This window comes from Tursiops truncatus, chromosome 7 (genome assembly GCF_011762595.2).
Source record: "Tursiops truncatus isolate mTurTru1 chromosome 7, mTurTru1.mat.Y, whole genome shotgun sequence".
Classification (NCBI taxonomy): Eukaryota; Metazoa; Chordata; class Mammalia; order Artiodactyla; family Delphinidae; genus Tursiops; species Tursiops truncatus.
Window position 1 is genome coordinate 31078627 of NC_047040.1, and position 21349 is coordinate 31099975.

Genomic DNA, 21349 nt, shown 5'->3' on the forward strand with positions numbered 1-21349 from the left:
CACAATTCCACAGTTTTAGTTCACTAAAACTGTGACCAGAGTCATCGCCTAGACTTCTTCCTACACATCTCCAATCTTTCTTTACCTATCCAACCCCACTTATATTTTCTCCCATCTCTGAAGGAAAAATGTCACTCCAAACTCTTCAAAGTCAACCCCAATCTGGGCTGGTGACCACACTCCATGTTTCTGGAGTCATATTCTCTCATTCTTCTCCTCATTTGCATCTGGTCTGCTTCCTCTCCACTGTCCCTCGTTTCCTTCTCAAACCTTGATGGATTTTTCCCTACTCGTAAATAAATTGTACCCTTTCAAATACATGCAAGCCACCCTCTCTCTCCTTTTCTTCAAAATCGCCTTTTAAAAAAGCTCAAGGTCCGTCTTCTGTCTTCATTCCACCCCTTCCTCCAAAGAGCTTTTACTGAACACTTACTATGCACTGAGTACTCAGAATGAAAATATGATCATTGCTGAAGGACCTCATCGTGTTGGTTTGGTAGGGGAGAGAGGTGGAGATGAAGAGACAACTGTATACAATTACCATATAATGCACTTTGCTGGTTTTCGGCCAAAGAGCAGAACCCGCTATTCCCCACACGCTTCATTGCTTCGTCTGCTCATTTCTCCTACTCTTAGCAAACTACCATGACTGACACGGAATTGTCATTTTCCCAAATGTAGAGACACATCCTTTATTTTTTTTCTTCCTCCCCAGGCTGGTATCTAACCAGTGCTTTGGATGAGATATTTAATAAATATCTATTAAGTAGAATATTATACTTGCTTATTTAATAGCTTATTCTATTCTATAGTTATTTTTGTTTTATGTATAGTTACTTTATTCGTACTAAGTATAGAATAGGTATCTGTGTGCTTACTATTAAAATTTTATATGACTAGTATTTCAAGTGACTTTCATTCACTGCTATTCTCTAACGTCATGTCCTCAAAAGAGCCTCCTTTAACTACTTTGTTAAAATGCCCTTGCCCCTAACCCCCCATTCTCTATTCCTTTACTCTGCTATGCTGGTCTTTATAGCACTCACCATGCATGGCTTGCTACATGAATGCTGCTGCTTTGCTTCTTGTCTCTTTTCCCCCTCAAGAATATAGGCTCCATGAAGGGAAACACTTGTCGTTCCATTTCCCTCATAGCCCCAGTGCCTAGCTATAATAGGTACCCAACATTAAACTGAATGAAAATACGCCAAGAATAGCATCTGCCATGCTCAGAGCATCCCTGAAAAAAGATGTTGAATCTCAGGGCAAGTAGATGAATAATTTTCAATTCATTTCAGCCTTCCTGCATTATATTTGACAGTGTTGCATGCACTGTGCAGTTTTTCCTCCCACTTCTGTGCCGAAACAGCTTAACTTTTTAAGTGTCTATGGTCCAAAAAACATTAAAATTGGGCAGCTCTAAATACTACTACATACATAATGACTCACTCCAGTTCTCGGCAGTAATTAGTACTCTGGTGATGAAATGTGCCTCTAGGTTCAAAATTTTATGTTTTGACAGTTGGAATCTTACCAAGCATGAAATGAACCAATAAAAAATTCTTTTTTGTTATCATTCTCTAAGCATTAGGAAAAAATATATTCTCAAAATCTAACAGTAGTAATCTAAGAAAAAATAGTAACCCCCTCAGATTCAAAGGGAGAGTTTTCAAATAAAGAAAAGATAAATGTAAAATCTCATAACTAAAAGCCAGGAGAGCAACTTCTATTTAACAGGTAAGTGCATCTCAGTCACCCTCAATTAGCAAAGCAAGATAATAGGCATTAAAATCTTCACAACAGCCAAAAATCTCACAAATAGCATATTTTATTTTCCATCTTTAACTCTTTGATGATCACAGTATTTTTAATCATCTTGAATGGTTCTTCATAAGACTGTTTTTATGTAAATATAGTTTTCCCCTCAATATCCTTGCCTCCCAAAGAAAATAAGTGTGACCCTGACGATATTTCAAAAGCTGGGCTAAGATTTCACTTGTGTCAGTGAATATCATGTGTTTTACCTGAAGTAACAAAAGCTACAACCTCAAAGTTTTTACATAAATTGAAAAGTCAAAAGCTTTAAAGGTACTAAGCATTTCTACAAGTCCAAACATATTCTCAACGATACCTGCATTATTTTATTTAAAATTAAAAACACTTATATGATGAAAAGTTCTGAAGATGGACAGTAGTGATGGTGGTACAACAATGTGAATAGACTTGGTGCCAGTGAACTATACACTTCAGAACTGGTTAAAATGGTAAACTGTTATGGGATGTTTTACCACAATAAAAAATTCCCCTTTATGAGCTAACTCTTTAACTTGAAAATCAATTTCCTTACATTTTATTCTGAAACATTTATGCTTTATCTGAAGGGATTTTACAATTCATTTCCTAAACGTATGCTCTGACATCATAGTAACAGGTTCCAACGGGCCTTTTTGATATTTGGCACTTATTCATTAACTTCCTTGAATTTTTAAGGAGCCAAGAAAATTGTCAAAGAAATTACTAGAAATGTGCCTTACTTTATGGCATCAAATTTATCACCATGAAATATGAATCTTCTTTTTAAATTATGCAGTAAAACAGGACAAGCTAGGTGTTATGCAGACATGATCACTCACTGTATGTAGTGGGACATGAGGTGGAGTACAAAAGTACCTCAGTAAGTGATATTGAAACTGTACCCCTCCGAAATGAAATCCATGCTTATAAACTGGTTACTTTTTCATGATTAAGCTAACGAGTTCTGAACTTTTAACCTATATGGGTTTCATAATTACACAGCTTGAAATCCTCATCAGAAAATCCGTCTGCTCCTGAAATTCAAATCATTTTGTAATCTTGAATAATGCATGGCAACTCTACAGAAATTAAAACATTTCGTACAAGAAATTCGCAACCTTTTTTTTTTTTATTTTTGCAAGAGCATAAAGTAATGGAAATAAATTAGTTGTCACTTCCTTCAACTCCCCAGCCCACCCCCTTTCCCCCACACGTCTCATCTCTTTAACAATGTTTTACAAAAACTACATAATGGGTGTGGATTCATGACACAAACACCTTCTACATGAGCCAGTGCAGAGATAATTGAGTTCCAGAAAAATACCATGAGCATGGAAAAATGAACTCTGTGTCTAAAGCACAATGGTTGATAACTTTGGCTTTAGAGATCTGAATTTGATTCCTGACTCAGACACAGACTGGCTCTGTGACAGTGGGCAAAGTCATTTTCCTATGATATCCTCCAATTTTTATACTTAAAATATATCTTGTTTTTAAAATTTGTCTATAGTAACTACAGTAATTATTAACCACAATTATTAACCAGAATTACAGCAAAAACTCAAACAGAAAGCAAAAAGGATGTTAAAAATCCCCAAACAAGCAGAGAACACTACGCTGACATTACAAATCACCTTTCAGAGAATAAACACATAGAAAAATAATGTGTTAAGTCAAAGAAAAGCAATTGCTGTATCAATTTTGTATGACATGTACTTAACATTTACATTTGAATATGTATATAAAAATTTATACGTCCATTTTTAAATTATAATTACTTCTACTAGATGTGATTTCAGATGATTCTGACATTCTTTGTATTTTACTGTATTCTAAATGTTTTTAACTTAACAAGTATTAACACTTTTAGTAGTAAACAGTTTTAAGTAATTTTACAACAAAGGAAAAAACCTACAAAGGTGCCTCTTCAAAACTCCTATGTCCTACCACCTTTTACTCTTAAAATACTGTTTGTCTTGACACTATCCGTGTGTCACTCAAATGCAACAAGCAAGTCACATATAAAAATTGTCTGGCCTTAGACAAATTCTTAAAGCACTTAGACTATACTTCAAACACTATAACCAAGACACTGGCATTGTCCCAAAGTAAATGGTGAAGAGTATGAAGCGGATGCCAGGTTTTATGCATGCTTGCAGATCCAGATCTAATGGACAGTGAAAGGAGATATTTTAAAACAATGATTTGGCTGAAGTATTAATCAACTAGATGTCATAATAAAAGATTGTGTGTCAAAAATTCAGTCCATGGCTGCATTCCTCTCCTTATATGGAGACACTATCAAATTTTTTAAATATGTTATTTCTTTCATATAAAGTATAATACTGTTAAAATGGTGCTCAGAATATTCCAGACAATTATTTTCACTGTATAAACATTAAATTTTCAAATAAAGTTCTAACTAAAATTTTAAAAATCTCTAAACCCCGAATTATCATGTTTACTTTTGGTGACATTAGGCCATCAGACTCTATTGTTGAATAAAAGAAACATTTTTCCATTTAAGAGGAAAATACTTAGTTTTGGGAAAATCTAAGCAATATGCTGAAATAAATTACCAGGAAACAGTCTTCCCTAAGTATTCACTTCAATAAATCTGGGGCTCATTTTCAGCTTCTGACTTCCAATGAACAGCAAAAGTTTAAAGAACAGTATCTCAGGATGTTTAATATTCTACTTTTATTCGAATATTCATTTCAAATAACAATGTAGCAAGAAACATAAAAGTTCTCAGTCTAAGTTTTCTTGAAACATGCCGACTTGATAAATTTTCTGTTTTTGTGCGTATACACAAAAGATACTAAAGTTTAAAATTAAAACTTGGCCAACCAAGCATTCCATATATTCATGCATTATATGAGCACAAGATGCATCTCAGATTGAAGCCTCATGTCAAGTGCAAAACATTTCGCCCATTATGTTCAGTCACTGCAGTTACATACTTAACTTCCTTAAATAGTAGTTTCCACTTGGGGAAGAGACATCTAACTAGTTTGAGTGTTTATGACTTTGACACTAGGTCTCCCTAAGGAAATGTCAACATTACTTTATCATTTTTCGCTATCACTTTCTTATTCATATTATTCTTTGTTGCTTCTTTTCTTTTGATGCGTATCACAGCATTTCTTTTTTCCAAGTCATCAGCACACTGAAACTGCAAATTATTTTTCTAACCACTCACATTCATTCCCCCACCCCCAGCACATACACAACATTCTTATAAATCTGTCTGGAGTCTTTTCCCTCATTTAGCCTTCAGTCTTCCTAAATACACCTAAATAGTCCATGTAGTCTGGGGAAAAGGGCAAGTTCTGCAGCTTGTTCAGAGAACTCTGATTATAACTGCCATGTAGCTCCTTAAGAATGATCATGATTTAAATGTCAATAGAAAGACCACTGTTTTTATACTACATGGATATGAAATGCATTGACTATATCACAAAAAAAAAATATTCCCCATGTCCATGCTCTGAGCACTCTCACTGCCTTAGTGACAGAAAAAAATCCCCATTTAGGGGCTCAGGGCACCTTGGCAGTCTCTGCGCTGCCCTTGCTACACAAAGGTACCTCTTTAAAACCTGAGTAAGGGAAAGGAGGAGATGAACCATACATCAGGTCAAGGCCCCCCATCTCTCTCCAGATGATTTGAGAAAACTATGATAAATACCAAAGGTCTTCACGGCTTAAGGGAAGCTGGAGTATCACCCACCTTATTGTCTCATGCCATTGGAGAATTACTTAGATTACTATACTGCACTCCAAGTTCTGGCAAATTTCTTGAACTGCCTGAGTTCTGTTTTGTTTTTTAATTTGTTTGCTTTAAATATTTGCTTCAGTTTCTTGATGTAAATATTGTATCTAGTTAAAGAGAAATCCCAATATTTCAAGGTTAGCACCAAATGTTTATTGCATGTTGTTAAAATAAAAGTTAGGAAGACTAGATCAAGAAAAGATTCCTGGGAAAGACAGCCTTTGTGTTCCTCTGTAAGACACACAATCGACTTAACTACTTAAGTTTTAAGTATCTAAGAAAGCCAAAACCAGAACTCTTCCTGATTTCCTTATCCCTAAAATATTAGCTGTGCATATATACTTTTTGAAAGAATTAGTAAAGTGAGAATTTATAGGAAACATAAAACTAATAGTTTAATATCATGAATTATTTCCTTCTAGGAAAAATGTAAACAACAATCATGGGTAATAAAGAATTTAAAGAAAATATAATTCTCACTAACTGGAAAAATTCCCAATTAATCTCACCTATTCAATCAAAGTCAGGCAAACCAACTAATTGAAATATACATTTTAACCTTAGGGGTTTAATTCTTTCACCAACAATTCAAAAAATTCTGAAAGGAAGAAACCAAATAACTTGGCATAACTATGAAATAAATTAAGACAACTTTTCAAATTCACATATAGAACATATATAGAACTAAAAGAGGAAAGAACAAATACACCCCAACCAAGCAGGAATAAAAAAGTGTAAAAGTGGAGCCCAAACTCCTATAATTGTGGGTAACAACTGGGAAACTTTAATCTGTGAGTCACAGAAAAATGCAACTGAAACAGGCTTGAATATAAGGTAATAAACGGCTCATGTAATTGGGCGTCCCAATTAGGATGAACTTCAAGAGTTGACTAAGTCCACTGGCTCAGAGGCCACGTCCCTGAGACCCCCTGGGTGTTGGCTCTCCTCCCATGATGGTTTCTACCTCATGCTGGAAGCTGTAGGATTGCAGTGGTTCCAAGCCTCAGAATAGGACAGAATTCAGAGGAAACTTCTCCCACGTGATAAAAAGAGCTTTCCCAGAAGGCCTCAGCTTACCTCTCCTTGAGCATCTTTGGCCCAAACAGAATCACATCACCATTCTCAAAGTACAGTTGACCTTTGAAGAACAAGAGTTTGAACTGTGCTGGTCCACTTACACGTGTTTTTTTTCCCCCTAGTAAATGTACAGAAAACTACCTGATCCACAGTTGGTTGAATCCTTAGATGTGGAACCACAGACACAGAGGCCAACTATGGGACTTGAGAATTGATGGATATTGGTATCTGTGGTGGGTCCTGGAATCAACCCCCCACAGATATGGAGGGATGACTGTAATCACTGGTACAGGGAACTGGATCACAGATGAAGGCCCACAAGACTCACCCTTAGAGGTGGGTGGTCATATGAGAAAAAACTATGTGAGGAAGAGACAGACCTGAACAGAACTGGAGTTGCCCTAGGAAGGAGAGAGTAGGAATGGATGCTGGGTAAGCAGACAACACTGCACAATAATCAGCTACACAGGCCGACCCCGTATTTCTAGACTGAAACGCATGCCTCATAGGCTTATAGTTGACCTGTAGATGGTCTAATTAAACTCCAAACCTAAAAGAAGAATTCCTGGCAAATGTCTGCTCAACTGTTGCTTACATAGCCTCAATGACCAAAAGCCCATGCTTTATAAAGCAGCACACGCTTCACTGAAGAACTAAGTGTTATATTGAGCTGAAATACATTTCCTTACAACTTCTTTGGCCCAACTTCTTGGGACAGCAATAAGTGAATTTATTCCTTCTTTTCTACGATCATCCAGATATCTGAGGACAGTTAGCAGGCTCCCTTCAATCTTCAAGTGCATCCAGGTTCTGCAGTATTAGCAACATGAGGTAATTCCAATAAATCACCCCAGAGCTTTGTAAAATTTGTATTTAAAGAATGGGCTACTTAGAACACCACATGACATCATGTTAGGTTCATTTCAAACTAATACACAGTGGCTACACTCAGCCAGCCATCTAGAAAATCAAGTTCTCACCCTGTTATCAATTACGGACTATTAGATGCTTCAACTTTTTGTCTGTATACAGCTGCATATTTCGCATTGGTGAGCTATGAGAACCATCTCAAATCATGTTATCTTGCAGTCTTTCTGGTCTGCTTATGGTTAAGAATTATGTAAATATGTGTGTTTCACTTGTAACGTATTTTGAATTGAGATTAATCAAGATATTAAATACGAACAGGCTTCTGTGCTATTTTCCTCCTCTGATTAAAGTCTGCACAAGGAGGCTTTCTTCTTTATTGCTAAGGAAATGTCACTTGATCCTTCAAAATTGATTCATAACATCAAAAGAAGGGAAGCTAAAAAGAGAACTTAAAGCAGCAAATAATAAAGTTCAGGAATCCTGCCGAAACTCTGAGTGAAGCTTCGATATTCATGATGGGGAAGTGCGCTTCATCTTTAAACAGAAAAATACATACTTCTAGGACTTTAAAAAGCTTCAATTAAAAAATTTAAGGAAATTAAACATCCTTATTTACTAAAAATTTATCTGTAGACCTAAGTCATCTGTAAATGTAATTTGAACAAGTACCTCAATAGAAGTGTTATAAACATTAATGTGATTTCAAGAGCAGCCCCCCAAAAGTCCATTACAATGTAGCCAGTTAATAAGATACAGTGAGTTTGAGCGCCTGGAAATAGAAGAACCAGCAAGGTAAAAGGTTAACTAAGAGTTTGGTACAGAGATATTCCCATGAAACTGCTGAATAGATAACATCTCTTGGTGAAAATACCAAGGAGCTACATAGTTGCTTAAGCTTCATGGGCCACCTGTCAGTACTGAGCATACATCCCTGTTGACCTGTTTCATTTTGTTTCTTAAATCATGAGATTCCAGGTATTCAGGTGTTTTTCTTTCCATAGCTTTATCTTATTTCTTGAGATCTCTCTTACCCTAAAACAGAGACACCCCACCTCCTTCAAAGAGGCACCTAGATCCTTTCCATTTTAAGAAACCTGTTAATCATTAAGAACTAAGTAGTGAACACACACACTCAAATGTTATCAAGGTTCCAGAATCGTGGAAGGTCTGGGAAATTGTCATTATACTGTAGTTTATGCCTTCCTTGTGTGTTACTTGGAAGCTCTGATATCTTTGCTTCCCACCCATTAAATTTCTAAGGGTAAATTCAATCTTCCTCCTTTTAGTTACCTGTCTCTCCCTGTTATTCTCACCTCTGTCCTCTTTCCTAGTGAAAGAGGTCCCTTCCCCCTCATTGAACACCTCACTGGATGACAAGAAGAGAAGACTGTTCTCTTTTCCCATAACCAGCCTCCTCCTCCTTCCAAACTTCTCTCCCATTCCTCTCCTCTGGCTCACTCTTCTTACATCATGGCAAGTCCCTCCTGGACTACAAGTAAACATTTGCTTAAATACCTCCGGACAGCTGCTACAGCGAATAAGGGCAAAAGTGCTAATATTCGCTCGGTACAACATACTTCAAAGTGTTACCAGGTACTTAATTTCATTTGATCCTCCTACCAACTGTGTGTGGTTGGTGGGACAGCAGTAGATGATTTTCAAAATGAGAAAAGTGAGGTTGAAAGAGGTTAGAGTAATAATATGAAAAACCTGGACTCCAACTGCCAAAGCCCCAAGCTCTGCCACATAACACTCTAGAATATTGTTTTAGTAAAGCTGATCTCAGCTAGATACTCAGGGGACGCAACCTGATTAAATTGATACACACTTACCTATTGATGATGTGGTGCTCAATCAGTACTCAGAGGCCTCTATCATTTTTCAAAGAGGATGTTTTATAACTTAAGTAGCTTTGTATTTGGTGTAATTTCAGGTACCTTAATGAGATTGCCATTTGTACCTTATATAATCAAAAGTAGACATATTTAAAAAATAATAATAATGGTCACATAACTCTTGGGCATAGATACACCTATACAAATAACCTCAAAAGAAGCTATTGCAAGAGAGAACACTAGTAGAACTGGGTCCCATAACATATGGCTAAAGGCATGCTGTAAAGAAAGAAATGCTCATTGATTTTTTTTTTAGAAATACATTTTTAGCTCTAAGGAAAGGATTATTATAATCTCTAGTTTTATTGCCTTTTTCCCTCCAAATTTGAAGTTTTACACATATGTCAAAAATTTTCTTATGTTTTACTTTTGACTGTACTCAAATGCCTAGCTAAATTAACAGCACTATCAAGCTTGATAATTTCTTTCTAACCCCAGTGAAAGCTTTGCACCACAGATGTGCACAGCAAACAAGCACACTCAGATCAAGTATACACACTCCCCACACACACACATCTGCACACAGATTCTCCCTCTCATTCACTCACACACACACTATTGTTGCCAACCAAGGAAGTTGCAGAAGGCACCAGGCCATCACCTGGATTACTTGGCTTTCAGTTACTCTCTCCCAACACCATTTGTCTTTGCCATAATAAGATCACAAAGGCATTGATTCCAAAGTGCTCCTCTGGGATTGAAACATGCCTACAAACTGCATCCTAATAAAACATTTAAAAGACACAACATAGTTTGGTGGAAGAAAAAAGATGGACAATTAAACCTTCAATTCCAGTTATAACTACCACTAACTGAAATCAAACATGTTTAATAAACACCAAACCACAGGTAAGAAGTCCAGGTGTTAAATAATTGAAAAGACTATCCCAATCCTAAAGGAGTATACAAGGCACTTAGAGAGACAAAACTAAGACTTAAGAAGTTAAACCATAATAAAATTCTTCAGAATTTCAAGATGGTAATGGATAAATGTTACTAGGCAATAATATATTTTTTAAAAGACTGCTCAATGATTTCTATAAAATCAGAGTGACAGAGAATTCATTCAGAATTAGGACAGTCTGCAAACAAACTAGAAAAAAAATACAATTTGACCTGGATCTTGAAAGATTGCTAAGAACTGAGCAGCAAGAATACAGTCTTTACATGTATAAAGAATGTTATAATTTCCACTGTATTTTCACATACAACTTCTCAACCTTAACAACGACACTGTGGAAAAAGTTATCATTAATCACTCATTTCATCAAGGGAAAAAACTAGCATTTAGAGTAGTTAAATGACTTGCTCAAGACCTGAAAATATTTATACATATACTTATTCACTCAGTTCAGTTATGAGGTACCAGGCACCTGGAACAACAGCAGTGAACAAAACCCAAGACGCTCTCCTCGTGGAGCTTCCATTCTATAACATACAGACTGACTCTTGGACAAGCAGGGTGTAGGGCAAGGACACGCCAGACCAGTGGAACATTAAGCAAGCCATGGAGCAAGAAAGCACATGGTACCTAAGAGAATAGTCAGTACCGTAATTTCTTTCTTGTTGAGATTTGAGAAGGTTGAGTTTGAGGAAGATAGTTTGGAGGGATTCTGAGGCCTCTGAACACGATGTATGGCCATGAGCTCTAGCCTTGCTTTAGTATACACTGGAAGGAATGGTATCACTTAAGCAATACTTTAAGAATAATGTAATCTACGTTAATAAAAGTAGTAATATGTTCATTATAATAGCACCTAACACTTATTGATGACTCACTACAAGCCAGGAACCCTCCTAAACACTTCATGTATTAACTTGTAAAATTAGTACTATTTTAGCTCCAAGTGCCCATGAGGAAACTAAGGACAAGAAGATTAAGTAAGTTGCCCAAAGCCAACAGATAGCAGAGCCAAGAGATGAACTGACTCTGCCTGTCCAGAATCCAAACTCTCAGCCACTCTGTGTCCCAGTGCACCTGTGGCAAAGAATAGTTGAAGGGTGTAGAGGGAGAGAAAAGTCTACAAATTCCTTATCAACTAAGTAACTCGGCCTGAGACTTTATTTTAGATTTAAATGTGGTAGCTGCAGACATGCAAAGAGAGGAACATGAATCATGTTAAAAGAATAAACTGGATTAAATATTTTTTAAATAACTGCAAGTTCAAGCCTGGAAGACTAGGAGACTATGCTCTTATTGACAGGAATAAGGAAGTGAGTGGAGGAAACCAACTTGGAGCAGGAAATTGAGCAGTTTTGATCCGAACCAGATGTTATCAGGATCCCAGGGAGGAAATGCAGAACTGGACTCAGCAAAGAAATCAGCTGGAAATATGGAGCCCTGTAACCTATTCTTGGTTCAGATATTTCTCCTTTGCAAGATGATGGGGTTAGGGTACATGACTGCTGAGGTCTCTTCTGGTTCTATAATTCTGTAATTTTGTAATTCTATAAGCAGAGAGTACTCTTTAAAAGTTTGAGATGGAATTTCTTGGTCAAGATAATCCTTTTGGACTTCTGCACTTATTTCTGAAATATTCTCTGAACTTCCTCCCAAAGTGCTTTCAAAACTTCAACAACTGTGAGCCAAAGAAAAACAACCCCAAAATACCATATTCTGATTTGTTAAAAATCAAGGGCTTGAAATAGGTGTTTCTCCTTGAAATGGAATTTTAACAGGCAAAATTAGGACTGAAAAATGAAGTAATTAATACAGGACATTTTTTTTTTAAGGAGTCTAATTTAGAATCCTCTATCCCCAGAAAAACACAATACATCTCAAACTGTTCAACTACATACTGCAAAAGTCATATACTTTATTACCACTAGCCAATAACCTTGCAACCAGTGAACAGGAAGATGGGAAGAAGTCTAAACAAAAACAGTTTTTTTACAAATGCAAAGATTTTGCTTTAGCCCTTCTAAAACTTACAAAAGCATACGTAATCATCAGTATGGTTACTGACCATGAAGAAATGACAACCACTAGTTGAAATATAAACCCTGGTTGTACTCTCCACGACTGTGTCTGTGGGTTGTACTAAAAATACAGTAAAAATACATCATCAGGAAGTATGTCCTGTGAGCTGGTTTCTAGATAGCTGGGGACTCCACAAGAGGGCAACAGAGTGTTCTCAGAAAACAATGTGGGCTTAAGGACTGAGTGTCTGCTTTTAGGTCACTAGTTCACTGTGCGAACCAGTCTACAGTTCAAAACCACATTAGATCCCTGAATGCTTCCTGTACTATTAAACAATATGTCCTGATAAAAGCATTCTCATTTTAAAATTAGTCAAATTGGCACTTTCAGTTCTCAAATATTAATCTAAATGTTTTATCATATCTTCCTATAAAACTATTAAACAATGTAATAACATTTAAACAAATTTAAGGTTTTTAAAAAAAGTTAAAATGTACTATAAAATAGTTTGATATTTTAGTATTTAAATTTTAAACATTTAATGGTTAAATCAAAACACACAGGTAAAAACTGCACTAATCACACTGTCAAAATATTATTATTGATGTAACAGTTAACATTTGAGTGCTTAACTATATACCATACTGGACTTAAAAGTTTTTATAGTTTATGTCGTTTTCCTACACTGACCCTGTAAAACTAACTTATGTCCATTTTACAAATGGGCAAATCAAGAGTGAAGAAACATGCCCAAGCACACACAACTAATAAGGGATAAAGTTGAACTGAAACTGTAGTATCTGAGGACCAGATTTCACAGGTGACCCAGGGGGCCAACCTGCCCTCGCTGGAGTCCAGGAAAACCACTGGCGCCTCTCCAAAATGAACCGCTATGATAGTCAAAGACAGAAACATTCTCCCCATGCACTTTACCACGTAATTTTACTTTCGTATATTTAATAAAACCATGGCAGTAATCCAGTTTACATAATAGAAGTTATACATTGCCATATTTCAGTATTGTATTGCAATTGTGTTCTACAACCAACTCAAGAAATAATAAAGACAATTAACTAGGAAAACAATCATTAAACAAGTGCAATACTCAGAGGTTCTCACACTCGAAAAATATGAGTGAACATTAAGCGTTGCAGTGGCTTATTAAGCATCAGTCTTCAGATTTCTTAGAGCCTTTACATATTGCAACGAGAAACTGATGAGTATTACACAGCTCTTGGGTATGGCATTGAAATGACTGGCATACAAGAAAGACAATAGCCTAACTACCAAAATGTTTAACATCCAGGGCCCCAAAGAGTGAAGGCTCACCCAATAAATTAAGAATCAATTTGTGATAGATTCTGGAAGGAATGCAAAGAGCAATCAACTGATCTGAAGTATATTTTCCTTGTCCTACAGGATATTAAAAGCTGAGTTAGTATTAAACTTGAGAAGACCATCATCACTTTAAAAGTTTAAAATAGGATAAGAAACAGTGTATTACCGTCCTATTGCTGCTATAACAAATCACCTCAAACTTATTGAATTCAAACAAGGCAAATTTATCTTACAGTTCTGGAGAAGTCTGAAATGGCTCTCATTGGGCTAAAATCAAGGTGTCAGCAGGGCTGTGCTCTGACTACAGGACAAGCTGTTCCCTTGCCTTTTCCAGCTTCCAGAAGCTGCCTACATTCTTTGGCTGCATTTTCAAAGCCAGCATTGTCCCATTGATACTTTCTCACACTGTATGTCTCTAACCCTGACTCCCCTGCCTTCCTCTTTTATTTATAAGGATCCTTGTGTTTACATGTAAATATTCCAAGATAATCTCCTCATTTTAAGGTCTTTCACTTAATTACATCTTCAAAGACCCTTTGCTATGTAATATAGATACTCACAGGTTCTGCGCATTAGGATGTCTAATGTCTAATTAGAACATCTTTGGGGGCCCTCCCTACCGCAAATAGCACAGAATATAGTGTCCTGCATATAGTGCACACTATATATGTGAAACTGCACATAACGGTTAGACTCCAAATGTATTCTACTAGTCCATTTGGAATTAAACTGTACCTGTAACCCAGATCCTGGAAAAGGAGCTACGAAAGACCGCAACAGGGGTAGAACTGGCAGGACTTTGCACTAAATTAGATGCAGGCTGCAGGCACAGAGAGCTGGAGTTAACCATACATGCATGGCATACTAGTTCTGAATTAATTTTGTTATTCTCCATAGTCCTATTACATATCTTTTCTTAACTATGGTGGTAACTGTGTAAAAGTTTATGATTGATGAATTTTCATAATTAGAAATCACACATAGAGGGCTTCCCTGGTGGCGCAGTGGTTGAGAGTCCGCCTGCCGATGCAGGGGACACGGATTCGTGCCCCGGTCCGGGAAGATCCCACATGCCGCAGAGTGGGTGGGCCCGTGAGCCATGGCCGCTGAGCCTGCGCGTCCGGAGCCTGTGCTCCGCAACGGGAGAGGCCACAACAGTGAGAGGCCCACGTACCGCAAAGAAAAAAAAAAAAAAAGAAATCACATATACAAACACCCAACACACTGCCTTGGCGTATTGTAGAAGAACAAAATAGAGTGTGAAAATTTAAATTCTAGGTTCCAGAGGCTGAATCTGCCACTTACTACCTGTGTGATCTTCGGCAAGTGACTTTCAATTTCTGTGTTCTCAGAAATTAAAAATGGGGATCATACATAGCTCTTGCCTGCAGAGTTGCTCTAAAGATATGTCAGTGCCAGAGCCATTCTGGGCCACTGTCAGCGTTCAATGAAATGTTAAGTCATTATTGGGTGAACTAAGTCAGTAGCCTTGAGCATCCAGAGAAGAGACATGCATGTAAAGTTGTCAATTCCTAGTTATCCCATAGAACTTGAAGCAGACTGATACATAAACCTGAAGAAACTTGAGAATGACGGTCACAAATAGTTAAGTTTTAGCACCACATTTTGCACAAATACTAGTTATCATAAGATGCAAAATGCCAAAGCTGCTCCAGTAATATTTTGGCAAAATACAGGCTAGAAATAGTGCAACATGGCAAAAACTTGTTTCTCCTGCGAAGGGGCTCTCATGGGAAATCAAGTTAAAATAAAACAAAACCTGCCCAAAGAGACACCGCATATGCATTATGCACTGTGTTGGCCAAAGGAATAACAGAAGACCACTTGCAGCACCAGAAATTTTGAGAGTCATTTCTTTAGAAAATCAATTAAATCTATTAGCCCCTTGACTGATTTTTAAGTAGAATACCATCTAACCTCTAACTTCAGTCTCTACTGAAGTGTACTGGTTGGCTTTTTCATACACTACATAAAGGGCTTCAGCCTACACTGCTTTCCGATTCTAAGTTTCTGTTTTTCCTGCCTCATCCTTTCCAGCTAGGCCTTCAGTGGTTCCTAATGGTGTTTCTCAACTGCAGTCAGAGTCTTTCCTAGAGCTGAGGTATGTGAGCTTTAGCACAAGGATTACGTACATCCACCCATGTCTCTCTGCGCTTCCTTCTCCATAAATTCTAAATGTAAGAGATGATTAGGTAACCAATTTGAAAAAGAGGAGAATTGTAGTTTTATCCAAGCTCAATACTATCTCAAAGGATCTTGGGAGAGTTTGAAATGTCACTAAACAACCACAAGCATCATATATAATTACTGCTTAATCTAAAATGACAAAAGGTTAAAAGGGCTGGCAGAAACTTCTTTCCACACTAGACAAATGGACTATAAGAAAGTTAAGACTGCAGAGAGAATGTCAGAAAAAAATAAATAAATAAGTAATGCTGTTTTTTTCACTTACGTTATTTTAAAAAATTAAAAACGGGAGTACAATTATTTCTGGTAATATCAAAAGTGTAAATTCTTACCAACTCTGAAGAACAATACCAATTAGGCTTCATGTAGCTGTGTTAAAGCAGATTAAAGGAATGGGTAAACCTGTACCCAAACAGTACTAATTCTTTGCTAGGATTTTAACTGATCATCTCACTTTTCTACCTTATTTAGTAATGGTGGTGAAGTCCTTTTAAAAAAGGTTATACATAATAAAGCTGTTTCTGTGTCTAGTAAATGAATTATGGTTACAAAGTACAATGCCAAGGTAGTTAAAAATCATTCTCTATAGGACAAATGATTTCCCTGGGCACTGTTCATGGAATCATCCATTCTGGAAAGAGCTCTTGGACGAGGCTGGGGTAAGACATTTTCTTCAGCCCCTTCTTAAACCTGCCACATTTCAGCTTTTCATTTTAATACACTGGACTTCAGTGACACTGGAGATGGGAAGACCTTCTTCATTAATAAACAACCCAAATACCTAGAGTATTTCTAAGGAAGAAGGTAGCTGTAGAGAAGAAAAAAGTAAAAAAGGGAAAAACAGAAGTGAAAGTCCTCCTCTTGTGTCGTGAAGGTAAATACTACATTATTTACCAGGAGACCAAAAAATAAGAAGTGTGCATCAAAATCACAAACAGCAAGAATCAACTGCAGAGAGGAAAGCTTTCTTTTTTGCTCTAACTCAAGTGTTCTTTGAGAATCCAGTTTGGATAAAATATTGTACCCGATATTATTAATACAAGGATCAAAAGGGAATTAATATCTCCCAGTCTGTGCCCTCTAGGAGCTTACAATCTATTTCGGGAGATAAGTTCCTTATGAAATGGCTAATTAAAATGCAAAGCAAATGAGAGTTGAATTCCAACAGAAAACAGGGAAAATAAATGTACAGAATGTCTGCAAAGACTAATGTAAATTTCAATGGTCCAAAAAGATCTTATGGGAAAGGAAAAATGCAAATTTTATCTAAGTTCAATAAAGCAGTTATTTATATTCCAATCCAGTTGATTAAAACACACAAATACCCCTACCCCACCGCCCCGAGATCACATAAAAATACGGAGAAACGTGTTTACAGACTTAAATTAGCCTAGTACTAAGAGCCTAAGGATGCACAGCAGAAGAAACTTAGAAGCAAGGATCTTTCAGGGAAAGCTGCAGTTCAATTCTGGAGAACACATTAGCCATTGATCAGAGAGCCCCAACACAGATGCAGTGAAAAACGATATATCTCAACAGCATAAGCCAGTGTATTGCATCTGAAGAGTTTAGTTTTACACCTCTTTCAGTTTAGCATCAGAAGATTAATGCCATTAAAACAAGGTAATTGCAATGGGATTATTCGCAAGTAAGTGGCAAAACATGTTCAAACTTTTTGAAATATTCAAGTCAGCGTATTTCACTGTAGCAATAAAAACAAAAACTACCACTCAAGATAGTTGCTTGCCAGCTACTTTAAGGAAAATCTTCACCACAGTTCTTCCCAAGACTTTGCTCTCCACTATATACTCTCCTTTGAAACACATTCAAATCTCAGGCATTAAATTGAATATTAACGGGCCAAGAATAAACTCCAGAGCCAACAATGACAATGAGAACTCCAACAGCTTCAGAGCCTGACACTAATTTACTGAGGCGTATCAGGAACTCTTGGGAATGAAGTATCTGCTAATTAGACCACCATGAACAGACTCCCAAACCTTGACAAAGTTTTTCCCAGCATCTGATGATGAACTGTGATTTATGGGCTGTCTAGGTAAAACTCGAACAGATGGTATCTTTTAACAATAATTGACACATGAGTTTGTTAAGGATCTCAATCTCTGGAAAAACATGTGGCTCTACAGAGGAAAACAAAGAAGAACATTTTTAGAGTCATCTACCTTATCTTTGTCTTCCACGACATCTGCCAAGACATCATCTGGATCCAGGATTCCTCCATCTGTGTATTCTAAGTGATGAATCTTCACCCAGTACCCAGGATCCTGTGGTAGAATAACCAAGAAGTTTCATGACTAAAACTTTTTTAAAAATGTAAAATACATTTTAATTTTTAAAATAGACTCCTTAAAAATATGCTCTAGCAATAATAAAAGTTTTAAACACCTAAAACAAATGTTATCTGTTTATTGGGATAAATCTGTGGCATGTTTATCCTGTTTAACTAAGTCAGTCAATGTATACATATTTTATCCGTTTTCCTGGAAGATAAATTGCAATGGAAAAATAAATTGCCCCAGCCTTTTGTAAAGCATATTCAAGGAATTTTGAATAACCTTCACTTTAGGTAATCCCAAGAATAATCTGGACAAAGAAAGATCTTCTCAAGGGTACTTTCTGAAATTGGGGATTCGAAATTCAAACAGATTCCTAAAGCTGTAGGAAAAAAATCATAAGGCAGAAATCTGTGATGGTAATAACTATCACCTCAGATATACAAATGCAATGAGAGGACCAACATCCTCTTCAACTCTTTTTATCTCTGTGCTGTGCACATATTCTCAACTCTAAGATTGGCAATGACATCTGGAGCAAGAACTCCAGCATGGATTTCCAGTCCCTGAAGCACGGCAGCAACTAGAGCAATGTTCACAGTCAAACAGGGGCAGAGGGTGGTGGGCATCGCTGAATTGAGGTAGTGATTTAGGAGATTTCCAAGTATTGCTTTTTAAAAATTGCTTAGGAGTGTAAAGCTTAAGGAAAGGAATTACTTTCTCAAAATTTGATATGTAGCTAGATACTCTGCTCTGATCCAGCTCAGTTACTTATATACTGCCTATTTCTGGAAAAGATATGAAAGTGATCCATTATGACAATAAGAACATGAATCAATGAATGAAGAAAAACATTAGTACAGTTTTTACCAGAATACCCAAGCTATAATCAATTTGGTTCTGTGATGCTTAGGAAGTCCCTCAATGTGGGAAACTTTTGAGCTATGGGCACCCGGTATCCACTATAGGAATAGATACCAGTTTGCGAGAAGACATAACAGTTTTCCTGGGATAAAGCTCTAAACCTTTACTACATGAATCTTTGTAAAGGGTAAGCCCTAATATAACCCTCAGAATTCAATTGTAATTTTGGAAAAACTAATAGAAATGGTTGCTATTTAGCCTTCACTGTAGCTGTCCCCCAGTAAAAGGCAAGGACATACTATTAAATAATAATTTTTTAAATTTTATTGTATTTATTTTTTTATACAGCAGGTTCTTATTAGGTATCCATTTTATACATATTAGTGTGTATATGTCAATCCCAATCTCCCAATTCATCAATAATAATTCTTTTAAAGCAACTATTCAGAGGGCTACTGATATGCGGCTCAAGTACACAGCTTTTCAGTAATCAACTTGATAAAGTGATAGGCTTAAAATATCTGAAGGAATCCTCCTTAGGTAATCTTTCAACATTTCAAAATTCAGTTTTCTATAGAGCATCTAAAGAGCTTTAAGATTCCAAACAGAATGAAAGGAATTTATTTTGTTTCTAATACTAGGCTTATAGGTGGAAACACTAATGATTTATTAAGAAACAGCCCAATTCTATTTTGCCCACATAGAGATCACAAAGATATAAGCAGTGACTATACAACCAAGTAAGAAAAGCATCCATAGCTCTGATTCTTTAATCAAAGAGCTCTGCCAACACAAGGATAATTGTGCTATAAAAGGTAAGCTAAGTACAGCAGACTAGATTCTAAATAGTGAAGATACTCTGGTAGACAAAACACTGGAATATACAGAAAAGAGAGCAAAATAAAACTGCCCCCACAATCTTTCGGAATTGTTATCTTTTTTAGTCTGGCCATGCTACAAGCAATGTACTTCTCCAAATCTACGCAGGACTTCTGGCTGAAACCTATAGAATATTGCATTTTTCCTTATAAAAAATTCTTCTTACATAGTGTTCCATTTCATTAATTTCCAGAGTTGGGTTCTGATATATTATAGCTGTACAGATGAAATCTGTTGATTGTAACCATGTTTATAAAAGGTGATGTATTCTAAAGAGTGTGCTTTTTTATATTCAATCTTTTAAAATCAGACATCAAGTTGTCTGCTTTCTTCTCATACTGTTTGGAAAAGCAGATTTTATCACCTGAGACTAAGGTAAACCCCCAACGACTGCGGTATAAGGTATACCTCTCTTCCTGCCCAGAGAGATGAAAACCAAAGACTCAGATTTAAACTAGGGAAACTCAGGAAATAGCAGGGGACAGGATCCGATCAGTGGCAAAGGGGACAGCAGACAAGTTGGCAGCAAGATGGGTTGTTAAGTCACATAGCATTCCTCCCTCACACACACTTGTAGGATCTAAGACCTGGAAATCAGGCACAGGAGTTGAAACTAAGATATTTATCTCCAGTTTTGATTCAAAAGAGTACAGAACTTAAGTTTTACAAACTTATAATCAAGTGAAAAAGTAATCTGATACATTTTGGAATCGTATATTCAAATTCAATCTGAAAAAAGATTTTAAGTGAGCTACATGGTGCCAGAACATAAGACGACTCTTTGCAATTTTAACTCTGTTCTACACTGGAATGTATAAAATGGCTTTATCAAAGGAAAGAGTAGGCCAATGACGAGCACGCATCTAACACTGAACAAAAACTGACAAGCTGTGTGAAAGCAGTCTCAGAGTTAATATTTCACACATCAAGAGAGGTATATCAACACAGTATGTACCAACTGTGATTTTGTCCCCACGGCGTTTTGGCCATGGTGCTATAGATCACTTTAACAAAGTACACACAATATTAGCAGCCAACAAGCCATCATAAGACCATAAATTTACCCTGACTACTTTATGCATGTAAAAATTTCAACCATTACATCACAGTCAACATTTTGCGTTTCATTTACTTGGTTTTATTACCACCATGAATAAAACTGATCAAACATGAAAAGATGTTCACATATATGTCTTCGTTCACCCAATTAATCACTTGGAAAAGTTTACTCTATTTTTCATAATAGTGACATTTAATCTACCTTTATATTGTACGAATATCTATAATATGCATAACTTTTAAATTATTTTGAAAATAAAGTATGTGTGCTATGCAATAAATCGTATTACTTACACTCCTAGATCATTTAAGTATTGAAAAATAACATAATATACATTATGTTTCCTCTACTTCTGATAGTAGCTTATCCATTTTTTAA

General features: G+C 36.5%; 1 protein-coding gene across 4 annotated transcripts in view; it reads right to left on the reverse strand.

Moving 5' to 3' along the window:
- PARD3B (par-3 family cell polarity regulator beta) overlaps positions 1-21349 on the reverse strand; it is a 1035628-nt gene that overhangs the window by 888563 nt on the left and 125716 nt on the right. For all 4 annotated transcript variants that reach the window (XM_073807366.1, XM_073807365.1, XM_019939073.3 and 1 more), the window contains exon 2: positions 18058-18159. In XM_073807366.1, the coding sequence (XP_073663467.1) occupies positions 18058-18159 (102 nt within the window). The remainder of the gene's footprint in view (positions 1-18057; positions 18160-21349) is intronic.